Source organism: Chiloscyllium plagiosum, chromosome 24, assembly GCF_004010195.1.
Source record: "Chiloscyllium plagiosum isolate BGI_BamShark_2017 chromosome 24, ASM401019v2, whole genome shotgun sequence".
In the NCBI taxonomy this organism is placed as follows: Eukaryota; Metazoa; Chordata; class Chondrichthyes; order Orectolobiformes; family Hemiscylliidae; genus Chiloscyllium; species Chiloscyllium plagiosum.
In genome coordinates this window covers 38,928,374-38,953,880 of record NC_057733.1, presented here as the reverse complement: position 1 = coordinate 38,953,880, position 25,507 = coordinate 38,928,374, and the positions used below count along the sequence as shown (strand labels likewise).

Genomic DNA, 25,507 nt, shown 5'->3' with positions numbered 1-25,507 from the left:
ACTTCAGGCTGCCACTTATATGGTGTGAGCTTTGAACTAGTCATGATTCGGGCCTGACGTGCCAACTAGAAATCTTGCATTATTGGTTATCACATTCCTACTTAGATTTTGCCACTGAGGTAAAATGCTCTGGAATTGTTTGTAATTCACTTCAATAAAAACAAAGCTAGATATTGATATGGGAGAGATGCAACAACTAAGATGTGGCACATCTAAATATTTTTTATTTGTAGTTTCTTTTGCATTAAAAAACAAGTTGTAAATATAAAGTGACATAGGTCACTTAATGTCTAATGATGTGTGTTGGTAGCAATATCTGGACAGCGTCATCAGATGTGTTCAAATCTTTTCAGACATTACACGCTGACTGATACTGACCAGCTAGATGATGTAGATTGTTGGAAGACTGATGTGAAGAAGACAGTTGAACATGTTCGAAGAGTGCAGATAACATGTTTCAGATAAAGCATTTTGCAAAAAAAAACAAAGGTATCATATGTGAAAGTAGTATTCTTCGAAAGGTCATCATGTCTGCTTTCCTCTTAATACAGTGTCCCTTTGACGTTCTGAAGTACCACATGATAAGCATCTTTCAACGGGTGATCATTAATGAATTACAATAATTCATTGTGGAATTACTAGACTATAAAGTGGGCAATGGTGGATGCTCAAGGTTACCTGACTCCTTGGTTCATGCTGACGAACGTATAGTCGTGATACTTTCACTGATGTAATAAGAATTGAATCACCAAAAGCTGGAGACCGAAACAAACCGCACACTAAGCAAATTATAGGAATTCAAAAGTTAGGGTAAACCCACAAATGAGAACAAGTGTCAAACGATCAACGATGCTGGACAATCAAGTGTTAACAATAACCCCAGACTGGAAGCTGCCGACATATCTGGCTGAGTCAATATTATTTCTCAGTGAGAGCAAGTTAATTGCAGCAACTTTGAAATTAAAATTTTGTATGATGATCTGTCAAATAGATTTAAAATAAAAATGCATTTTTTTTTCTAAATTGGGAAAATGATTGTTTCCAAACTAATTTCTTCAGTAAAATAAATCTTGAGGTTAGCTCAGGCCAACATCGAGCGACATCATCAAGACAAATCCTGCGATGGAAGTCCAGGATGCCAATTTGCCATTTCCACTGAAAATGAAAGCAATGCTGTCAGTCTTTCTTACAATGCTTCAATTGTCATTATGCACATAGATCTTTGGAATGACTCATTGAATTAGAATAACATACAATACTTGCCTTCACCTGTTCAGTGACAGACACGTATGCATAACCTATAAAACATGGACTGGCATTTACATGTGCTTTCTTTATTCTTTCACAGGATGTGCACAACCATGGTATGACCAACATTTGTTGTCTATTTCTAACTGCCCTTGAACGGAATGGCTTGCTTCCTTTTTCAGAGTAGCCAAGTTCGGTACCAATGGGGATGGCCTCAACCAGGACCTTGGGTTCATGTCACACTACAGGTGATCCCACTGCAATATACACTCTCTCACACATGTGTGCACAAGTGCACACACGTGCACACACACTCACCTACAGACCCACACACTCACGCAGACCCTCTCTCATACACACACTCTCTCTCGTACGCTCACACATATATCCCCCACACTCACACCTGCACCATCTCACAGACTTATATCCCATTACACTCACATACATACACATATTCTCTTACACCCCCCTACACACACCCACATGCATACACTCACTTGGTCTCCCCTACATGCACACACATATACATTTTGAGGTAAATTTGTACTTGTAGGATTACATTTTATTTTGCTCAAAAACTGCATAAATCCTTGTAAGGTTCTGTAAATCCCATTTTAGAAATAGAATCAGTCTGACCTAGCATTGGGACACAAACAGACTTTAACCTCACACCTTCAATGTATTTTCTGAGCTGAGATGGCACCTATTGTTAAAGCTATCTTGAGAATGTAACTTTTAAAAAGTTCTGGGATTTACATATGAGGGAACAGAAACTAACATGGTCATTCTAAAAGGTGAAAGACTAAGCTAAATTTGTTTAATATTACATTCCATGACACTGCAATCCTGTTGCTATAAATTCTGTCTTATGATTCTGCTCTACAACCACCTGAAGAAGCAGCGCTTCAAAAGCTAGTGCTTCCAAATAAACCTGTTAGAGTATAACTTGGTGTTGTGTGATGTTTAACATTTTCAGAGAACAGTTCAGAGTTATCCACACAGCTGTGGATCTGGAGTTACATATAATTCAATGGGTTTATACAACAATTGATATACAAATTATCATGGTCACCATTACAGAGACCAGTTGTTTCGTCCAGATTTATTATTGATTTTAAATTACCACTAGCCTTGATGGGATTTTAATCTATGTCATGGGAGTGTCAGTATTGGTTTTGAGATGACTAATTTTGAGACATTACTATGACAATACCATAGCCCCTACTTGCTTTATGTGGGAGCTTATCAAAAACAGGAAGGGAAGTAGAGGTGAAAAGAATTAGGGCATATAGGATGGAAAATAAAGTTAAAATGGATTTGAAACATTTACCAACTGAAAAGGAAATCAGGGACAACAGCAATAGCAACCTATATTTTTACAGATCATCCACTGTAGAGAAACACAAAAAGCATTTCACTATGAAACAAGATCTGACCTCAAACCAGATAAGGAGATTTTAGGTCAGCTGACCAGAAGCACGGTTAAAGCATGTTGGAGTTGCCCATTGGTGAAGAGAATTGTAATTTGAAGCAGCAGTTTCCACATTCAGAATCATGGCCTTCGTACTCATGGCAACCAGATAAGATAATGATGTGCTTCACAGAAATCTTATTTAGTAAAGAGTGCAAGGGAAAGTCTGATCCCACCATAATCAAAGTCTCTTTAAGTAATTATCATTACATATAGGTATCCTGAAATAATAAATGCAACAAACATCCTTTAGATAAATGGCTGTGGAAAGTAAGAGATAAGCCCCACCCCATCAGCAGTGGAGAATGAAGGAAGAATGGTACAAACAGCAAGGACTGAATCTCATATAATGAAGGGTATAAACAGATAACCTCGCAAAAGGTCTTCGGAAAACAGAGTGCATTATAAGGGAGCAGTAGCAAAATATTATTTAGTCATTATGACCTTGGGAAAATAAATAATCACAGCTTCACAAGGTACCAAACAGCACCCACTCAGTACGAGGCAGCTGGCAAATGTCTGGGGAGGGGCATAACAGTCAGAGGGGAGGTGGCAAGCATTGCATGCCAATGTTGCATGTAATCATTGTAACACGGAATGTATAAATATCTTGGAGTCTGTCTCGAGTGATTTCTTCAAGGCTGCGTGGTAAGGAACTCTGAATAAACATCAATTTGTGCTGCTGATCACAGGACTCAGGCTCCTCTTTACAATTCCTCCCCAACAAAGTGTTAGGTTTTAAAAAGTGCCATAACTGAGGTAAGTGGGGCAGAGAGGTGCAGGCAGGACATTCCAGATCTTGGGGACGAGGCAACTAAGGGGATGCGCCCCTCTGGTGGACCAATTAAAGATACAAAATAGGCCAAAATTTAAGAAGTGCAGATACCTTGGTTGAGAGAATGGTGAGGATTAGAGATAGGGGTGAGGCCATGGAGGAATATGAAAAGAAGGATTAGAATTTGAAAACCATGACGTTGCTTAATGGGAGCCAGTATAGGTGAGTATGCAGAGATGATAGAACAGGGCTTACTGAGAGTCATGACACAGTCAAGGACAGTCATGACTCAAGTAGTGTATAAAAGGATTACACAGGAGGCCTATACATGGAGAAACATAGATGCAGATTAGGAAGTGGGACAGGAAGAAAGACAAAAGCACATTCTGCATACAAATTTCTACTCATCTGTTCTTATATGTTCATATTTTGTTTATAGTTGAACAAAATAATCATGAGAATTGTTGGTTAAATTAAAGGGGAACTTCACTCATATCTTTGGATTTGATTGTGGCATTAGATTTTTACCCGAAACTGTGTAAGTTCAGCTTCTGGTATCTGCAGTTGTAATGTCTACCACAAGGCTGTACACCTGCATCTCTGCCCTCATTCTAAATAGTTTCTGACTATTATTTGTTGTATTATTGTTGCAAGAGTACAATTTGGTTCATTTATTGCATAATATGAAGAATTGATGCATTACAATTTCTAAGTGCACGTGACAGACATACAGTTAGAACATTTTGCACATTTTAGGGTATAGCAAGTGTAGATCTCATTGTGGTTACTTAAAAAGCGCTTGGTCATTTAGTAATTCAGTAACCACTTGAAGTTTGGTTCCTGAACTTTACCATTTTACTATTTTAAAACAAAGAAGAATTCTGCTAAATGCAGAAAGATCAGCACTGAAGAATCTAACGTCTCAGACAGAGCCAAGCAGACAACAGGAATGGCAGTATCTGTATTGCCAAAAACTGGAGCTCACTGTGATTAACTAAAGATCTGGCTGCGGTGATAATTTGAGTAACAATGCATGACTGCCTGTTTTACACCCAGGAATTGAAGACAGACTGATTGAAGGGAGGAAGAAAGAAACATCTACAGGTTCAGTTGCTCAATCTATGAACCATCTAACCTCAATTGTCCAACACATGCCAAACAAGTCCATTATTACTATTCATTGCTTTCGGCTTCTGTTAAAGCATGACCTGTCTTTCATTTGTTTCCTTTCAGCTTTCTTGCGTTACATCGCCTGCCCAGCTGGAATGACTGCGACTGTTGGTGAGGACACACCTCAAAGAGGGATTGACACCACATTCGCACGTGCATGTAGGGGAGTGGGCATCCCCATGAAAGGATGGTAATAAGACAATGTTGATTAAAAACGGCATGGCACGTTCCTATATTTAATTCTCTTAATGCTGCAGTGCAGGATCAAGCCTCAGACAATGGAAGGAATACATGAACACTATATTGCAAATTGTAAATCCCAAAGATGAATGGAAATCAATCAGCAGTCTTTTCAAGGGAATTTGCTTTGAATAACATATCCTTACCGCACTGAACACAAAATCAGCATTGCAAATCGCCATGTCTCAGAGTGGAGCAGAGACTCGATAATTATGGTCCACATGTAAATACCTGACACAGTTATAGAGTTATAGTACGAAGAGAGGAAGAGAACACTCAAGAGTTGGGGTGGGTGGTGGTGGAGGCTGGGGGTTTAAAATGTCATTTGAGGAGATTTTTGATTTTTGAAGTTCCTCTGGAGGATGTAAGGTGGGCATGAAAGGTAAAGGTAAAGTCGCCAATGTCCCAGAGGACCAAAGGGCTGTTCTCTCATCAGAGTGAGAGAGACGACTGGTGGTCAGTTTAACCTGAGAGTCACCACGCCTCAGGTGATGGGTGAGTTTGTTAAAATGGGACCTTCACTGTAACCTCAACTGCTTTGGAAAGACACAAGTCCTCTACTTAATAAAGCTGCCAGGTTATGCGATGTGTGGGACAGTCAGAAAACTGGAGTTGAAAACAAAATTCTGGATAACAATGAGGCTCCTCATTATCATTTTTAAACCTACCACCCACTTTCTGGGATTGGGTTGGTTTACCTCCCAACTTCAGGCTTCAGTCAAAATTGGGAATGTGAGAAATGGATATAATTTTGCGTTAGGAAACAGATTTTGGAGACATTAATACTAACTCATTACCAACCTCCCACTCTCAAGCTATTTCTTTCTACAAAAACAAAGTCACCCAAACAGTACTCTATAACGTCCAGTAAAATGTTCAAGAGCGTTCTTAATCTGTCATTAAGGCGAAGAATAGATTGCCCACATTTCTACCTGGCCAAGAAATTGCCTTTGCATGAGGAATAGCTCGAAGAAGGGAAGATAATAAAATAATTTCTAAAAAGATATATGCCATTAAACAATTGATACCCAAGAGATAACTGCAGAGAACTCGGAGTAAGGACAGAAATAATTTTACATTTTGTGTCCACTACTCAAGAATGGAAACCTAAAAGGAGCCACAGAGTGTTGGCATTGAACAAAGATGTCCTCTTGGTGACAAAACAGTTAAATATAAGTAAAACTCCCAAAGATCACAACACTTAAAACTTACAAATCACTTCCATTCAGCACAATCTATTTAACAACTCCACACAGTGCAATGAATAAAACTTGGAAATCAAAGCAAGAGCTGACCCCCTACCTACCAACCCATGGCCCATGCCATCACGCTACTGCTTGGCTTGCCAAGGCTTTAAAATAATTCAAATGTAAACACTGTGTATATTACACATATCAATAATAAACTGGCAGTGAATTACAGACAATAATTCAACCTTGGACTCCTGCTGTTGTTTATAAAGCAACTAGACTTTGCTTCTGACATGACACAGCATCAGAACAGCTTTACTACATTTCTGTCTGACGGACTGCCAGATGTCCCCTTGTTTGCATTCATCTGATGAAAGGGGGTCTGCCAGTTTCTATTATTTATTTTCTCCTGTGCTGATGAGCCCTCAGAGTCAAACCTGAGAGAATGAGACCTTACTCCCTACCCATAGTGCCTGTCCATAGTGCTCTTTTGTAAGACCTTTTAGTTCCAGCCTTCTGGTCATCCTACCATTATTTTTACCTTTGAGTTATTATCTGATTCCCTTCTGAAAGATACTGTTGAATCTGTTTCCATCACCCTTTCAGAAAGTACATTCCAGATCGAAACAACAGGAAGAAGTGAGAGTGTAGTGATGATGTTACTGGGCTCATAATCCAGAAACCCGAGCCAATGTTCTGGGGATATGGCAGATAGGAAAATTCAAATTCAATGACTAAATCTGGAATTAAAAGCTCATCTGACAGTGACCAATTAACCATGGTCGATTGTTGTAAAGACCCACTTGGTTTACAAACACCCTGTAATGAATGAAATCTGTTGTCTCTACCTTGTCTGGCCTATGTACATTTCAGAACAGATGTGGTTAAATGCACTCTGAAATGGCCTCGTAAGCCACTTAATCGCCCAAACCAATACAGATCTTAAACAGAATTAAAATGAACAGACCACCGAATATCAACTGAGCCCTGTACCAGAAAGGACAATAACAAACTCAGCTCTGTTAACCCTGTATAGTCCTCCTAAATAATATCTGGAGACTTGTACCAAGATTGGGAGGACTGTCCCACAGATTAGTCAAGCAATGGCCTTGAGACTTAGTCATTTGAATGCAATCATATTTTGGAGACAATTTCCCAAACACCACCACCAACATCTGAGAGTATGTATTTGGACAAGTATACATTTGGGAGGGAGTTGTCCTTAGAGTACTCAATATTGACCCTGGATCCCACAGAGTCAGGAAAGACTCCTTGTCATTAAGACTTAAGGTCTCCATTTTCTTCAGCTGATGAATTAATACATCTCCCTGTTGAATTCCACTTGCAGGAAGGAGTGAGGGTAGCATGGGCACAGAATATACTTTGGGTGGGGTATTTCAATGTTCATTACCAAGCATGATTGAGTAATGGGGAGAAAGTGAGGTCTGCAGATGCTGGAGATCAGAGCTGAAAATGTGTTGCTGGAAAAGCGCAGCAGGTCAGGCAGCATCCAGGGAACAGGAGAATCGACGTTTCGGGCATAAGCATTCCTGAAGAAGGGCTTATGCCCGAAACATCGATTCTCCTGTTCCCTGGATGCTGCCTGACCTGCTGCGCTTTTCCAGCAACACATGATTGAGTAATGACTGAGTTGGCAGAATAAACGACACAGCTGCTGGACTCGGTGTGTGGTGGTGATGAAGGAACCAACCAAGTCAGGTTGCTATGTCACTCAGAGGGCAGCTTGGTGTTCTTGTGTATCTAGGTAGCAGAGTTCATGGCTACAGAAGTTGCTGTCGAAGGAAACGTAGAGAGTTGCTGAAAAGCATCTTGTATTTGGTACATGATGCTGCCAGTTTGGATTGATGTTGGAGGGAGTAAATGTTGAAGGTGGATGGGGTACCAATCAAGCGGGATGCTTTGTCCTGATTAGTGTAGGGTCTCCCGCGTGTAGTTGGGGCTGCACTCCTTGAGGCAAGTGGAGAATATTCCGTCATGTTCCATGATGGTACCAACCTACCCGGCCACTGGAAACAGTTTCTCCTTTTTATTTTGTTAAACCCTTTGCAATTTTAAATACCTCTATTAAATGTCCCTACAATCTTTTCAACTTTAAAGATAACAATGGCAGCTTCTCTTCTCTCACCACGGTTTTGAAGTCTCCCATTCTTGGTACAATTTTAGTACATCTCCGCTGCATGACCTGCAAGCCATGCATCTAGTGTTGAAGACTTACTGCGCACGTTCCATTATAATTTCCTATCTCTCGTTTTAATTCCCTTTTTATTTTCTTATACATAGCCCTTATGCTGAAATGCTTTCTACTCTGGTTGTCTGGCAAATGCAAAACTCATCATCACTTTGTTCTCAATGGAAGTCACAGAGAGTTGTTTTATCATTCAGGACTTACCTGAGTTGAGCTTCAGGAATAATGTCATCGATTACAACGTAAACCATGGCACCAGCAGCGAAAGCCAAGGCATAGGGCAGGAGAGGCTCGGCCAGAACTACAGCAAAGGCACCAAATATTCCTGCCACTGGCTCAACCATACCACTTAACTGACCGTACCTTCATGGTGGGAGAAATATAATCATTATTTTCACCAAAATAAAACATCTGACAAAATTGAATGAACAACTAAAATATGAAGCGGGGTACAACTGGTGTCAACTGTATAAATATTGACAGTTAATTCTAGTTGGATGGTCAGCATTCATTGGGGCTCTCACTTGTGGCACAGACTTGGATCAGAAGGTCTGTATTCAAGTCCCCATCAGACCAGATGCCGTATCATAACAAATCCAAACACTTTGAATATCAATAACCATTCAGGAGTCTGGAAGTGCATTTGTTGGTTATTTATGGGTTCAATGTAATATCAAGGAAAAAAGAAAAATTCCAGTTTGGATTTTGGCACATGAGAGATGGAAGGCCTCCTATTAAAATGACAGGGTACCGAAGAATTTCTTATCTTTAAAGGCAATTGAGGGCGGTTAGAAAGGTGGATCCACAGTTATTTATAGAATTACAGAACCATAAAATAGGACAGCAGAGAATAAAGTAATAGGATTAGAAATTAACTTCCGCTTCTAATTTAGTGGAAATTTATTGCTTTTAGCGTCAATTTTGACATCTTTTGTGAAGTATTTTGGAAGACATATAGGAATGGGGAGTTGATTTCTGCAGAACAGGGAGTACATCGGAAAAGGGTGGAGATTTGATTTAAAAACTCATTCAATAAGCAACATGAGGAAAAATACTTGGAGGCAGCAAACGATAACAATCAAAAACGCATTGCTTAAGAGGGTGATTCAATTGTGGTTTTCAGAATGAACTGGAAAAGCATCTGAGGGGGAAAAGAATTGCAGGGTTATAGAACAAAGGGAGGAGTGGGACTACCTCAAGTGCAGTTTCTTTCCCCCTTAAATAATTCTTAAGTAGTGAATGCTTTTGAAACTTGCACATTTGTTAACTGTTTAAAGCACTGCCAGCAACTGTCAATAAAAGTATTCTTCTGTGTGTGAACACCCAAGATAAGTGGTCTTCAAGCAAGGGATAAACTTCAAAAAGGCATTAAATTACAGGAACTGAGAAACAGAGGAGTGGGGGAGAAGGAGAGGATTAAGCAAGGCTGAAATGATAAGCTTTGAAAGGGGTTTTGAAGAAAAGTAAAGAAGATACAGTGCTGAGAGACACAGGAAAAATGTTCCAAAATGCTGGCCTGCATCATTGGAAGGCCACAAAGCTGAAAGTTGACAGAAAAGGTGGTAAAGAGAGTCAAAATGAGAAGAGTGTAGGTACATAGGGCTGGCTGCGGATGGAAAAGATGAGATTATAGGGGGATTTGTCATTAAGAATAAAGTTTCAATTGATTGATGCTGATAGGAGATCAGTGAACCTCAGATAGCTCAAGGTTATTTGAGAACTGGACTGAGTGTGGTTTAGGTACAAGCACTGAAATCTGCCAGTAACTGACAACAGAAGACAGCAGCTGAAAATGTGTTGCTGGAAAAGCGCAGCAGGTCAGGCAGCATCCAAGGAACAGGAGAATCGACGTTTCGGGCATAAGCCCTTTTTCCTGAAGAAGGGCTTATGCCCGAAACGTCGATTCTCCTGTTCCTTAGATGCTGCCTGACCTGCTGCGCTTTTCCAGCAACACATTTTCAGTTCTGATCTCCAGCATCTGCAGTCCTCACTTTCTCCTCCAAACAGAAGGCAGCAACCAGGATATATTTGACTGGATAGAACATTTCTGAAAAGAAAATGGATTAAGTTGTTGCCCCTGAGGGCACTGAAGGGGAAATTCTACCCTCATCCCCACCAACTAAATCTTGCCCCCAAACACAGAGAAAAGTCACGCCAGGTACAAAGATGAACTTAAACTATTTGCTCAGACAAGATCTGTCACGCTACAGAGTATCACACCACTGTGAGAAGCGGTGCCTGATAGGAACTATCAGGAAGCTCAGGATTATAGATAACACTAAGTATCTGCCGAGAAACCTGCTTTCTGTTGCTATACAAACCACTCAATGTGATGACATGTAGGAATTTGATCAAAGCAGGTTGCACTGAAAAGAAAATGTTTTATCTCCCAAATAAAGACAGATTTGGTTGGGAAGGAGACAAAAAGTTAACTGCCAATAAGATAAGACAAAGAACAGCCAATCAGGAGGTTTGTGATTCTGTGGAATACTACACTGTTAGTTTTTCTTAGCAGTGATCTTTGCTGTGAAGTCTCCCAGTGCGATGTATATAATGTTGCTATTGTCACTTTTCATACATTCGCATGGATTCTTTTACAATGCATCGTTTGAGAGCTGTAACCATTTCAGGGAACTTAGACAGCACAGTGAGCCTTGAAAAATGATTTCTTTTCAAAGTCAGTTTAGGGAGTACAACATCCAATGTGGCAAATATGTGCAGCTGATGGGAAACTTTGCACTCTGACCATAGACACAGAGCCGAGGCTAGGCCGTGCTGCCTTTGCGTGATTGAACGACAAGATGGCGCCCTAATGACGGCACCCAATTGCAAAATCAGTCTTTGTAATCAGCCTTCTTTAAGATACATCTTATTACAGTCAAAGACTCTTCTGGAATGCATATTCGACCTGCTTTAACTGTGTATTTGCTCAATTCAAAAAGTGCAATTGCCTCAGCTATTTGGTTTCTAAAATCCCTAAAGTTGATCCTTTTCAGTTTTTCCCCGTAATTTCTCTTTATTGCTCTGATTACTCAATGTCAGACAATTTAGTTACTGTGGAGAGGTCAGGTTACCTTGTGGTGGGTTTGAGCTGGGTGTCGTCACTGTACCTGTGAAAACTAATTTATGTTTTCAGATAATGAGGAAAATGTAATTCAATCTGGAGAAGTATAACATTATGTATTTGGGGAAGGCAAACGTAACCATAAGACTACAGACCTTCAGATATAGGAGCAGCATCAGGCCATTAGGCTCATTGATTCTGCTCCACCATTTGATCCTGGCTGATATGTTTCTCAACCCTATTCTCCTTCTCCCCATAACCTTTGATTTCCTTACCGATCAAAAACTTATCTTTTGTTTTCTTAAGTGGCCTCCACAGTCTTCTGCGGCAACGAGTTTCACAGAGTCACCACCCTCTGGCTGAAGAAATTCCTCCTCCTCTCAGTTCTAAAGGGTCATCCCTTGACTCTGAGGCTGTGCCCTTGATCTCTCCTGTTAGTGGAAACATTTTCTCCATGTCCACTCTATCCAGACCACTCAGTATTCTGTAAGTTTCAATCAAATCCTCCTCATTCTCTAAACTCCATCGGGTACAGACTCAGAGTCTTCAACTGCTCCTCATATGACAAATCTTTCATCCTTCCAAATCTCCTGTTGGGTGCCCTCCAAGGCTAGCACATCCTTCCTTAGCTATGGGGCCCAAAACTGCTCACAATATTCCAAATGTGGTCTGACCTAAGCCTTATACAGCTTCAGCTGTACATATTTACTCTTGTATTCTAGCCGTCTTGAAATGATTCTAAGTCCCAACTAGTTTGCACGTTAACCTTAACTAGGACTTCTTAGTCCCTTTGTGCTTCAGATTTCCAAAATCTTTCACCAAAGAGAAAAGAGCCTCAGACTCTATTCTTCTTACCAAAGTGCATGGCTTCAACTTTCCCATTTCTTATTCAATCTGCTCCTTCTTCAATCTGCTCCTTCTTTGCCCACTCTCCCAACCTGTCCATGTCCTCCTAAAGTCACCCGACCTCCACAACAGTATATGCCCCTCCATATATCTTTGCGTCATCTGGAAAACTTAGGAACAATGCCCTCAGTTCCTTTGGCCAGATCATTAATGTAAAACATGAATAGTTATGTTCCCAACATGGAGGCCCGGTGAAACTCCACTAGTCATTGGTTGCTATCCTGGAAAAGACCCATTATCCCCATTCTTTGCCTTCTGCCAGTCAGCAAATCCTCTAGCCTTACCAGTACCTTACCCCTATTTCCATGGGCTCTTACTTTACTTAGCAGCCTCCTGTGCCATATCTTATCAAGTGAATACAGTATAAACAGGAGGGTATTGAGAGGGGTAGAGGAAGTGAGATACCTTGAAGTGCATGTCCACAGGTTGCTGAAGGTGCCAAGGAGGTAAGGTGGTAAAGAATGCATATGTGTTACTTCATCAGGAGAGGTATTAAATACAAAATCAAGGATGCAACGCTGAAACTATATATGACTTTTCCATGTAGAGGGTAGTACATGTATGGAATGAGCTACCAGAGGAAGAGGTGGAGGTTAGAACAGTTGCAATATTTAAAAGGCATCTGAATATGGGTATATGAATAGGAAGGGTTTAGAGGGATATGGGCCGGGTGCTAGCAGATGGGACTTGATTGGGTTGGGCTATCTGTTCGGCATGGATGGGTTGGACCGAAGGGTCTGTTTCTATGCTGTACACCTCTATGACTCTATAACAATGGTTAGGTCACAATGGAGTTTGTGTATAGTTTTGGTCACCATATTCCAGGAAGGACATAATTACTCAAAGGAGAGTCATACAGATGTACAGCAGGGAAGCAGACCCTTCAGTCCAACCCATCCATGCTGACCAGATATCCCAACCCAATCTAGTCCCACCTGACAGCACCTGGCCCATATCCCTCCAAACCCTTCTTATTCATATACCCATCCAAATGCCTCTTAAATGTTGCAATTGTACTAGTCTCCACTACTTCCTCTGGCAGCTCATTCCATACATGTACCACACTCTGCTTGAAAATGTTTCCCTTATCTCTTTTATATCTTTCCCCTCTCACCCTAAACCTTTGCCCTCTAATTCTGGACTCCCCCACCGCAGGGAAAGGACTTTGTCTATTTATCCTATTCATGCCTCTCATGATTTTATAAACCTCTGTAAGGTCATCCCTCAGCCTCCAAAGCTCCAATGAAAACAGCCCTGGCCTATACAAACTCTCCCCATAGCTCAAATCCTCCAACCCTGGAAAACATCCTTGTAAATCTTTTCTGAACCCTTTCAAGGTTCACAACATCTTTCCGATAGGAAGGAGACCAGAATTGCATGCAATATTCCAACAGTGGCCTAACCAATGTCCTGTACAGCCGCAACACAACCTTGCAACTCCTGTACTCAATACTCTGACTAATAAAGGAAAGCATACCAAACTGCAGAATTTTGGGAAAGCAAATCTTAGCAGGACTTATACATTTAATGGTAAGGTCCTAGGGAGTGCAGCTGAACAAAGAGCCTTGGAGTGCAGGTTCATAGCTTCTTGAGAGTGGAGTCGCAGGTAGATAGGATAGTGAAGAAGGTGTTTGGTATGATTTCCACTACACCTCCAATTTTGGTGTCATCTGCAAACCTACCTACTATACCTCTTATGCTCACATCCAAATTATTTATATAAATGATGAAAAGTAGTGGACCCAGCACCGATTCTTGCGGCACTCCACTGGTCACAGGCCTCCAGTCTGAAACTCAACCCTCCAACACCACCCTCTGTCTTCTACCTTTGTGCCAGTTCTGTATCCAAATGGCTAGTTCTCTCTGCATTCCATGAGATCTAACCTTGCTAATCAGTCTCCCAGGGGGAACCTTGTCGAATGCCTTATTGAATTTCATATAGATCCTGTCCACTGCTTTGCCCTCATCAATCCTCTTTATTATTTCTTCAAAAAACTTAATCAAGTTTGTGAGACATGATTTCCCACGCATAAAGCCATGTTGACTACTCCTAATCAGTCCTTGACTTTCCAAATACATGTACATCCTATCCTTCAGGATTCCCTCCAACAACCTGCTCCCCACCGACGTCAGGCTCACTGGTCTATAGTTCCCTGGCTTGTCCTTTCCACCCTTCTTAAACAGTGGCACCACACTAGCCAACCTCCAGTCTTTCGGCACCTCACCTATGACTAACGATGATACAAATATCTCAGTAAGAGGCCCAGCAATCACTTCTGTAGCTTCCCACAGAGTTCTACGGGACACCTGATCAAGTCCTGGGGATTTATCCACTTTTGTGCGGTTCAAGACATCCAGCTCCTCCTCCTCTGTAATATGGACATTTTTCAAGATGTCACCATCTACCTCCCTACATTCTATATCTTCCATGTCCTTTTTCACTGTAAATACTGATGCAAAATACTCGTTTAGTATCTCCCACATCTCCTGCAGCTCCACACAAAGGACAACTTGCTGATCTTTGAGATGCCCTATTCTCTCCCTAGTTACCCTTTTGCCCATAATGTATTCGTAAAAACCCTTTGGATTCTCCTTAATCCTATTTACCAAAGCTATCTCATGTCCCCTTTTTGTCCTCCTGATTTCTCTCTAAGGTATACTCCTACAGCCTTTATATTCTTCTAAGGAATCACTCGATCTATCCTGTCTATACCTTACATATGCTTCCTTCTTTTTCTTAACCAAACCCTCAATTTCTTTAGTCATCCAGCATTCCCTATATCTTCCAGCCTTTCCTTTCACCCTAACAGGAATATACGTTCTCTAGACTCTCCTCATCTCATTTCTGGAGGCTTCCCATTTTCTAGCCATCCCTTTACCAGCGTACATCTGCCCTCAATCAGCTTTTGAAAGTTCTTGCCGAATAGCGTCAAAATTGGCCTTTCTCCAATTTAGGACTTCAACTTTTAGATCTGGTCTATCCTTTTCCATCACTATTTTAAAATTAATAGAAATATGGTCACTGGCTCCAAAGTGCTTCCCCACTGACACGTCAGTCACCTGCCCTGCCTTATTTCCCAAGAGTAGGTCAAGTTTATTTGGAGGAGATTTACAAGAATGTTGCTAAGACGTGAGAAGTGCACGTATGAGGAAAGATTAGATAGAGTCATAGAGATGTACAGCACGGAAACAGACGCTTTGGTCCAACCTGCCCATGCCAACTAGATATCCCAACCCAATCGAGTTCCAGCATTATTTTCCTTAGAACAGAGGAGGCTGTGAGGTGACATAATTGAGGTATACAAAATAACGAGAGGCATACAGGGGATGCAGGGGGGAATGACCCATTTCCTCTTGTAGATCGGTCAATTACAAGGGGTGGCAGATTTAAGGTGATTGATTGGGGACATGAAGAAAAGAACCTTTTCAACCAGAGGGTTCTGGGTATCTGGAATTCACTGCTCCATTTGGTGACCAAGGTGGAAACCCTCAACTCATTTTAAAGGAACCTGGGTCTGCACCTGAAGGGCTTTGACCTGCAGAGCTATGGACTGTGTGCCAGGAAGTAGCACTAGAATGTGTGAAACAGGACACAGAAATTGCAGGAGAATTTCAGGAGGTCTGGGAGTACCTGTGGAGAGAAAGCAGAGCTAACATTTTGGGTCCAGTGACGCTCCATCAGAACTAGAGTCAGAACTAGTACTTACAATGGGTGGCTAGTTTATTCAGCTGTCACACACGATAGGCTGGATGATCTTTCTCTGTGATGTTATTTTACTGTTGTTCTGTGTCACCCAGCAGCAATGTGTAGATGAGAAATAGAAAGTGTCAAGGATAGATTCTCAGGGGACACCAGAGGTCAGGAAGGGAAACTATGGCTAAGTATTGGACAATAGGATTAAACTAGTTAGGTGACTACTGCGGACACTGGACCTTTTTCTGTGCAGATCTCTTAGAGTCTAAGACACGGAAAGGTGATTCTCTGGTTGTAATTATCATAAGAATGGAATTAGGGGAAACTAATCCAATTTGTAAGGTGGATGATAATGGAGAGTAATCTGGTCCCTTTAAAGTGTCAGATAAGTATTCTGACATCAGTCGGCGCACATTGAAACTGAATGCTATTAAGACGTCTACTTGAATTTCTCCTATAGATTTTGAAATGAGTTAATCTGATTTGCTGTAGTTGAAGAAGTGTATCAGCTCCAGAAATGTAGCTTTTACTCACCAGAACGCTTTCCATGTGGAAACCCCTGCACCTCGCAACGGCAAACTGACAGCCAGGCCTTCTGGGAAGTTCTGCAGGCCAATTCCAATAGCTAGGTTCCTATTAACAAGGAATAAAAATGCATGGAGAGATGATGCTGACTGATAATACGAGGTAAAATTTGCACATCTTGCAGTGACGAATGGAATTCAAAAGAAAGCTGTAACCTTTACTCAGCTGCTTCCCCTCTGTCAGTCTCTAATGATAAATGGTCATGAGATGTGATTTGGTGTTTTCTCTTTCTGCGTTCATTGTTTATGTTAGGAAGCACTCATAACCCAGAAATTAGAGAATGATTTATAGGTTTCAAGGTGCTCCTCACTCTCAGAACAAATGTTATGGTCTGGGGAATCTGGTCTACTTTCCTTGAAAAATGCATTTCCAATGAGCAACTTTTACCTGCACCTAACATGAGCAATCAGCCCTTAAGATTTATCACTTAATCCTTGAGAGACAGCTGTATTAGAAAATATCATTGATACTTTCCAGGAAATTAAGGACTTAAATATCTTTGTGGCAACTTACGGCATTGTTGACATTTCCTAACTGGAATTCCGAATGACAAAAGCAATTGTTCTGATTTACTGCCAAATTCATCATAACCAACTTCTGTGGATATGTCCTCAAGTAGTTCATTCTTCCGTGGGATGTTCAACTATCTAAAGCTGGTGTCTGAGGCAAGTTTAACTGCCCCAGTTTCACAATATTATGCCATTGTTATGATAATGGTAAAACTGGGCTATCATTTTTTGACTTTTATTATTTGTTTTTTAATATCTATGACCTAACACAGACTAAAATGAGTTAAAGAAAGAAAAAAAAACACTGACTTGAGGTGGCTGCAGTGGTCACCTGACCCAGTTGAGCCAAACTCATGAAACCATCGATGAAGAATACCCAGGCTAAACTGAAATCCATACAGTATATCATCAAAATGACTTGAATCAGTCATTCAGAGGTATATCTCCTTGATTTATACTTTTCTGGAAGTTTCAGATATTGGAATGACAGATTTGTCTGCAGATTATAATTTTTTGTTAAAAAAAATTGAAGTCACAGATGGGAATACATAAAGGAACTATTTTTAGGTAACATTTTTTGAGCCAAGACAGAAAGAGGGAAAGGTGGATTTGGAACAGCAAACTAGAAGGTTTGTTCTCTCTCTCTATTTCTTTCAGCTTCTCTTGAAGGATCATGCCTAGTGATAATGCAAATTGAAAAAAAAGTCTATTCACCAAGGTCAAAAACATACCTATTAATTTTTCTACTGTTGAGGTTACAAATTATTCATTAAACATGATGGTCTTAGGTTAAATCTGACGCATCAAGTACTATAAAGACTTTTTATTAAACTACATATTTTTGACCTTACTTTTTTTGTACGAGGCAAATGCCCCCTTTTAAACTTTGTGTACGTGTTTGCTATTATGTTTTATTATTTGAGGGGTTTTAATAAGTAATAAAATTCCTCTTTCTTTCACTCACAAAAATTAGTGGTTAGCACTGCTGCCTCACAGCACCAAAGACCCGGGTTCAATTCCAGCCTCGGGCGACTATTTGTGTGGATTTTGCATGTGCATCTGCACATGTCTGCATGGGTTTCCTCCGGGTGCTCTGGTTTCCTTCCACAGTCCAAAGATGTGCAGGTTAGGTGAATTGGTCATGCTAAATTGCCCATAGAGTTAGGTGCATTAGTTAGGGGGAATGCGTCTGGGTCTGGGGGGGTTACTCTTCAGAGGGTCAAGTGTGGACTATTTGGGCTGAAGGGCCTGTTTCCACACTGTAGGGAATCTAATCTAGTCTAATCTTGAACCAATATGACATTTTAAGCAAAGATTAAATACAGTATGATATGGCTGCACAGAATAAGAATATGAATTAAATAAGTAATGTTTAGGCCAACAGACATCTCCTCCACGCCTGGGTGTACCACCGTATGCACAGAATTCCTTCAACCAGAGTAAAGAAAGTACGCACTTTTGGAACTGTGGTATTTCATTGACTCCAATAGTTGCCTCCATCCAACATTATATATCACTTCTGCCAATTAGCAAAATTATTTTTCCATTGTGAAGCTTGTGTGAGCATAATTTTAAATACTCTTTCAGTTCTCTATCTCTGTGTGTCCATCTGAGCATTGTTGCCTGAGAATATCCTTTGAATAGAAATTGTAAGGCCTTTGTAACCATGGTAATATAAAGCTCAAAATTAATTAGATATAGATATTCAGGAAACTAATCTAAAATAGTAATATCATTAACACTCTCAATCTGAATTTCCAGGTATATTGAATGATGCACATGGAGTTAATGTCGTGCGAACTATCATTTATTACTGTAAAGACTTGCTGAACAATTTTAAAAGAATACTGAGCACCAATTGTACACCAGAGCTGGAAATTGGCCCTATTTGATGCTTTCTGTTGCTGCGTTATTCTGTTATTTCTCAATCTTTTGAGGACTCAATCCTCCTCTTGTAGTTTTCCCATTGTTTAATAGCCACTGAATGTTACAAAGAAGGCAAGCATCCAAGAGAAGCAAGAAGTACTTTGACAGCCTGGAATAAACCACTGCAACAGTAGTAATCTTCCAATAATCTTTCAATGCTAGAAAAGTCCCAGAGGATTGGAAAACTGCCAGTGTAAGACTCTTGTTCAAAAATGGAAGGAGATGCAAAAAAAAGATGACTATAGGACAATCAACTTAACACTCACCGTCATTGGAAGATGTTAGAGTATATTATAAAAAATGTAATAGCAGAGGATATAGTACTGCACAAAATAATCAGGCAGATTCAGCATGGCATCATGAAGAGGAAATCACATCTGACTAATTTATTAGAATCCTTTGAGGAAGTCAAAGGCAGGATAGTTAAAGGAGAACCAATAGGTGTGATGTATTTGGATTTCCAAAAGGCCTTTGTTAAGGCACCACATGTTGGGCGACTTAATAAGTTGAGAGCCCATAGTGTGAGTGGTAAAACTTTTGATGGATGGAGGAACAATTAATAGAAGATAGAGAGTTGAGATAAATGGGTATTTTTAGGATATAATCTGCAACTGGTACCATAGAGATCAGCATCTGCAGTCATTGTTTTTACCCCATAGAGATCAGTGCTGGGCCACAATTATTTAAAATATAAGTTAATAATTTAAATGAGGGAAGTGAGTGCATTATTGCCAGGTTTGCAGATGATACTAAAATAGTTGAGAAGGCAAGTAGCAAGCATGACACAGAGTCTACAGAGACATTTAAACAGGTTAAGCAAGAACTTCAGAGACAGAATATAACACAGGGAAGTATGAATTAATGCAAGTTGGCAGGAGGAGTGGAAGAGCTGAATATTATTTTAATGGAGAAAGATTGCAAACAGCTGTAGGAAAGAGGGATTTGGGCATCCTCATACATATCACAAAAAGGCAGTTCAGAGGATAATTAGGAAAGCAAATAGACTTTTGTCATTTATTTCAAGTGGGGTGGAGTGTAAAAACAGTATAAAACTATAAAAAGGTGCTGTTTGGATCACACCTAGAATACATTGAATAGTTTTAGTCCCCTTATTTATGGAAGTGCAGTATAGATTGATTCTTGGTATGGAGGGACTTTCTGATGAGAAGTTGAGTTGTGTTTCGGACTGGGGGCATAATCTACTCAAGTCCCCTAATTAAGATAGAGATAAGGCAGAATTTCTTCTCTCAGAGTGTAGTGAATCTGTGGAATTCTTTAGCGTAGTGGGCTGTAGAAGCTGGGTCGTTAAATATATTCAAGACAGGGTCAGACAGACTTTTAATCAGTAAGGAAAACTAGGATTATAGGGGTAAGCCAAGAAAGTGGAGTTAAGGATTATCACATCAGGCATTATCTCATTGAATGACAGAGCAGGCTCAGCAAGCTGACTGGACCTCCTTCTGCTCCAACATCTCATGGTGAAAATTAGAAATTAAAGCTATAATTAAGCTTTTCAAAATCAAATTGATAACAGCGCAAAAGACACAACAGCTGTAGTTGTAAAAGGTTTGAATACCTGATGGTCAGTTTATGGGTAAATATTTGTTACTTTCAGCATCTCTGATCTCCTTTGTTTAATGACAAAAATGTCATTGGTAAAACTGTGCTGCAGTCAAAATGCACAGCACAATATTGTAGGAGCCATAGGCTGAACACAAAAGGCATTGCAATGTGTGTAACATAACAATAAATTACACTGGAAATGCAAAACCTGAAAAAAAAAATCAATCTTTGATGAGCAAGAAATCAGACTGTTATAATCAAGTGCTGTACCATGGATTGGAATGAGACAAGGTTTTAGGTTTGCACAAGCCATCCTTCCAATCTCAGCAAAGGTTTGTGCGAAGGTTTGTCTTTGTGTTGCCATCTTTGAAGGAACATTTAGATTCCGTAGTAAGGCAGGAGCTTTGTAGTGTGGATATTTTGGAAAACAGAGTTAAATGGGACTTTAAACCTGACTCACTCTGAAGTAGCAATGGAGGCCACCTTCACATTGTATGAGAGGCAGAATCCAGGCCTCAGATGTATAGTTGCCCACAAAATGCAAAGGGCGGTACCTAGGGTATTTTATATATTGACAAGACAGAAGTAATATTCACCACTCTTCCATGATTCAGTGTTATATGAAGGATTCTTTGAGATAAGTTCAATTTAAACTGTGCCAAATAAAATTATCCATCAAATGCACTAAAGGAATCGGTCTCAGATAAATAATGGTAAATTGTGACTGAATGGTAAAAGTGTGACTGAGTGGAAAATTCCATGACCCTGTTCCAAAGTTATCGCCCACCCACCCCCTCGTGTCAAAGCTGAGTAACATCAACAGTGAGAGATTATATGGTGGCCTTTTGTCACTTGTTTAGTTTTCCCTTTCTCTTCAGTAGCGTTCTTGAAAAAAATACATCCGAGGCAGAATTCTTTCTTCCCAAGCCATCGATTTTTCCAGAGTTGGGAATTCTCACCATGCAGGACAGTTGGACAGTTCCTATTATTGTCCTTCACAGTTGGGGAAGAATGAGGATTTATCAAGTTAGGGAACACCAGAAGAAAAGACAGAATCTTTGCTTCTAATAACTACCTGGTAAACTCTGCTAGAAAATAGAGAGATGCATGGAGACTTGCTTTCTGCAGGTGACCAATCTCCTGACAGTTCATGGCCCAAATTCACAAGCACTGTTCACCTGCACGATCCTCATTGGGATGTGCTGGTGACCTCTTCCCCCTTGCCTTTGGTGAATCACCATTGGTCTGTGCATCCCCTTCCATCCCAAATGTAGACACAAGCTGGTTTGCCTTATGTAGAGGGACCGTAGGTTGGTTCCCAACAAATTATATCATCCTTTGCATGTTATGTTAAAGGGAGTTTGTGCCTGCACTTTCGTTGTACAAAAGCTCTCTCAGTATTATTTCAAAGGAAAGTAGGGGATTCACCCCATGTCCTATATTTATATACGTATTGGAAGACCAACAACTGAAGAGATTATCAGGTTAGTATCACATCTCTATTTGGGAGCCTTGATACACACAGATTGGCTGTTGGGTTTTCTAATTACAATTGATGCTATACTTCAAAACACTGCAGTCGTTGTAAAGATCTGGGTTCGCGATCCACCTGTTCCAGAGGTGTGTAATAACATCTCTGAACAGGGTGAATGGAAATTAGGGTTTTTTTTGTAAAGTGCAGACAAATATCCTGAGAAACAGAGAAACAAAAAGGTCCTTTCTTTCTGTTGCAAAACAGTAATGGAGTGACAGTGGAGTGTGTAGTGATGAGGGGAGATGGTGAGGTTGGGTCAGGAATTATCCAGCTCTTTCATTCTCAGTTCAAACTAAAAATCCAATTGCCATCTAAGCAACCACTTCAAACCTACTGACTGAAGCTAAATTGGTGAGGACAGCAATTGTTTTTTTTAAAAACAAATCATATTTAGCTTTGACGACTTAAGGGCACTCTAAACAACTCTTTGTAGAGAGCTCTTGAGGGCAATAAGTTGCGCATATGGCATGAGCTGCAGATGATTTCAAATAATGAAAAGCTGCTTTGCTTTGCGTTCTTTGGCGTGCTTTGCCTGCTGGCTCTGCTTCAAGATCCTGCCCTAGAATGAAACAGATAAATTGGAGCTAGTCACGGAAAGGCTGCTGCAGCCTGCATGCATTCTTCTTATTGTGCAAGCTGAGCCAACACCTACTGGCACTTTGGATATCATTCTTGTGCTGCCAGGTTTTTGGACACCAGAATGCTGTACTGTAGTAAAAGTAATATGTTTCCATGAGTCTTTGTCCAGTTTCCCAGTCTCACATTTGGAGGCACTCGTACATTTCTCCAGAATGCACATGTGCATAGGTTTCAATGGTTCAGGCACTAAAATAATGATACAATGTCCTTCTTCAACACACTGAGCTCAAGCTTTGTCAGTTAGCTGAATCAAAGAGGTGACCTACAGCATTTAAAGTAAATTATTCTAATGACTGGTTCTTCTGGGACGTACTTAGGAATGCTGATTTGGGGGCTTCCAACATACTGTCAGGGAGGTTTTTCTTTGAAAGGGCTGTGGTAGATTGAGCAGTACAAGTTTTTTTTTTGTCTGCCTTTCTCAACACAGCCTGTGTGGTCCCACATAAAAAGGGAAGCTGTCTTTTTCAACTTTTTGTGCTTTAAATTTTACAGTTAGTGCAGTTGTCAATATCAATTTTGAATCTACTTTCCGGAAACAGCCTTACTGCTTTAATGTATGGCCCATTCATTACTCCCACGGTTTTTGTTTTACGTTAAACAAGTTTGTTAGCAGCTCCACCTGACTGATGAAAGGTAGTTCAGCCATTAGAATAGCACTGAGCTGCCTAAAGTGGAAACACAACTCAATGCCTCAATCAATAAGAGCATCACATAGTGGTATACTGAAACACATTGATGATCAATGCCTGGCTATTTGTAATGTTAATTAACCACTACTGAGCACTAATGAGCAATGGTAGTACTCCAGCTACAGGTCCTGTCAGCCTCTAGTTAAATGGCTTCAAGTCAGGTGGTGAAGCATGAAACAAGAAAACACTCTGAATCTTATGGTTTTGGCTGATTTGCCTTTCCTTTGTTGCAAGGCCAAGCGAGATTTCAATGTATCTTATCAAATTTGCTCTGTTAACTAGATACCCCACCCCTACATTGTTCTCTCATGTCCAAATCCAGACCATCCCACTACAGGGTGTGCCCACAACAACTTGTCATTGATGAGACATCCCACAATTCACTGACATCCCTTATGTCCGCATCATCGTTAGAAGCCCGTTGCGCAGCCAGACAATGACTGAGTCCAGAGCTGTCCCACGCAGTTGCTGTCAGGGTAGACTGGGGAAAATTGATGCTGTGCTCTGTGGGCAGGATCTGGAGGTCTTGCTGGATGGGATTGGTTTGATGCAGGACTTTCTCTTCCCCAGTACCAGCAGTGGACCTACAACACCAGGCCATGCCAGCTTGACTCGAGATTGCCAATTGGCCCAGAGCAGTCTTAGTGGAGGAATTCACAGCATTGACTTTCTTTCTGCAATGACCTTCTCCACTCCAACAACATAAGTTCCACCATCTTTTCACATTCGCTGTAGTTCTGCTACTGTATCCACCTCCCACTAAGGATCATGCTCTACCACTCCCACTGTTGCCATAACATCTTCCCTCACTTGCTTTCACCCATCCCAACCATTGACATCAGTAAGTGTACATGCCCTCTGCATTGTTTACTCATTCACTCATGATCTCACCACCTGCACCAAGATTAATAGCTGTGCACACCCAATTTTATCTTTTGTAATGCCTGTCTTCCTCTTATCCCTGGAGGAAAACAGCCCACAGGAGGGCAGAAAAAGACAGCAATGTGTTGCTCATCATTTAGTTCCTCACCCCTTATGAGGAAAGAATCCTGACTCTGTCCATCCTGAGCAGGCCCTGGATTGGTATCAGAGGCTGCCCTTGACTCACTGTGTCAGGAAACCCTGAGTGAAGGCTATACTTGACTGAGGCCTCCTGACAATCGTGACAAGCTTCCTGCTTTTATGTCTGCAATATATGGCAAGGTAAAGTAGCAGCAATGAGAACCTGGCAGCCCTTGCTGTGGGGGCAAAGAAATGGAAGGGAGGGATGCTGTGAGCAAACAGGTCAACTCAGAGCGAGTAAGTACAAGTGACAGTGAGTGAAGAGCTTAGAGTTGCAACCTAGTCCAGTCCACAGGTTGGGCGTGTGTCCCTGAGCACACAGTGTACTAGCTGCAGCATTACAACGAGAGTTATCAATGCAGAACAACACTAAAATGCTGAAGTAAATGGATTGGAGATGTACCATGAGGCTGGCACATATCAGATATCAATGTCTGTGGATGTGGAGTGTGTGAGGCCACACAGAGTGCCCTCGGATGTCGGTGCCTGGTGTCCAATCTGGAGGACTTTTGCAGCAAGTGGCGAGTGAAAGTCATCAGGTTCCTGATCTAATTTTGACTCTGATCTCCAGCATCTGCCGTCCTCACTTTCTCCATATGGCTCCAGGTCCATTATGATGTCCTCTGAAATAGTCCATCAGGTCACAAATGCAATTTGAGATGGTCGATAAATGCTGACCTTACTAGCGATGTTCCCTCATGTGAAAAAATACAGAAAATAAAGGACTGAGAATCTGTTGAGTAATGAGGTAGTAACACGTTTAGACACTAAAAGTATCATGGTTGGGTTAAATTTTATTTTGGCTCTTAAATTACAAGTTTAGACTGGTTGTATACTGCAGAACTTTACTCATAAGCACACACTAGTTCACCAATCAAAATCACTAGTTACTAATAAATTCCCAAATGCACTGACTCAATCACAGTCAGTACTTCATGAGCTACTTAGACTTCTCAGATGATACTGTAAATTAATGCAGGGTCAGCTGTTAGTTGCTGAGGTAATATTCATTTGTTGTACATTTATTTATTCTTAG

General features: G+C 40.8%; 1 protein-coding gene across 3 annotated transcripts in view; it reads right to left on the bottom strand.

Annotated features, from left to right (window-relative positions):
- Window positions 1-504: 504 nt before the first annotated feature.
- Window positions 505-25,507, bottom strand: part of LOC122562204 (zinc transporter ZIP11-like) — a 717,305-nt gene continuing 692,302 nt past the window's right edge. For all 3 annotated transcript variants that reach the window (XM_043714885.1, XM_043714886.1, XM_043714887.1), the window contains 3 exons: window positions 16,499-16,597; window positions 8,505-8,663; window positions 505-1,155 (listed from right to left, as the gene is read on the bottom strand). In XM_043714885.1, the coding sequence (XP_043570820.1) occupies window positions 1,077-1,155; window positions 8,505-8,663; window positions 16,499-16,597 (337 nt within the window). In that variant the 3' untranslated portion in view covers window positions 505-1,076. The remainder of the gene's footprint in view (window positions 1,156-8,504; window positions 8,664-16,498; window positions 16,598-25,507) is intronic.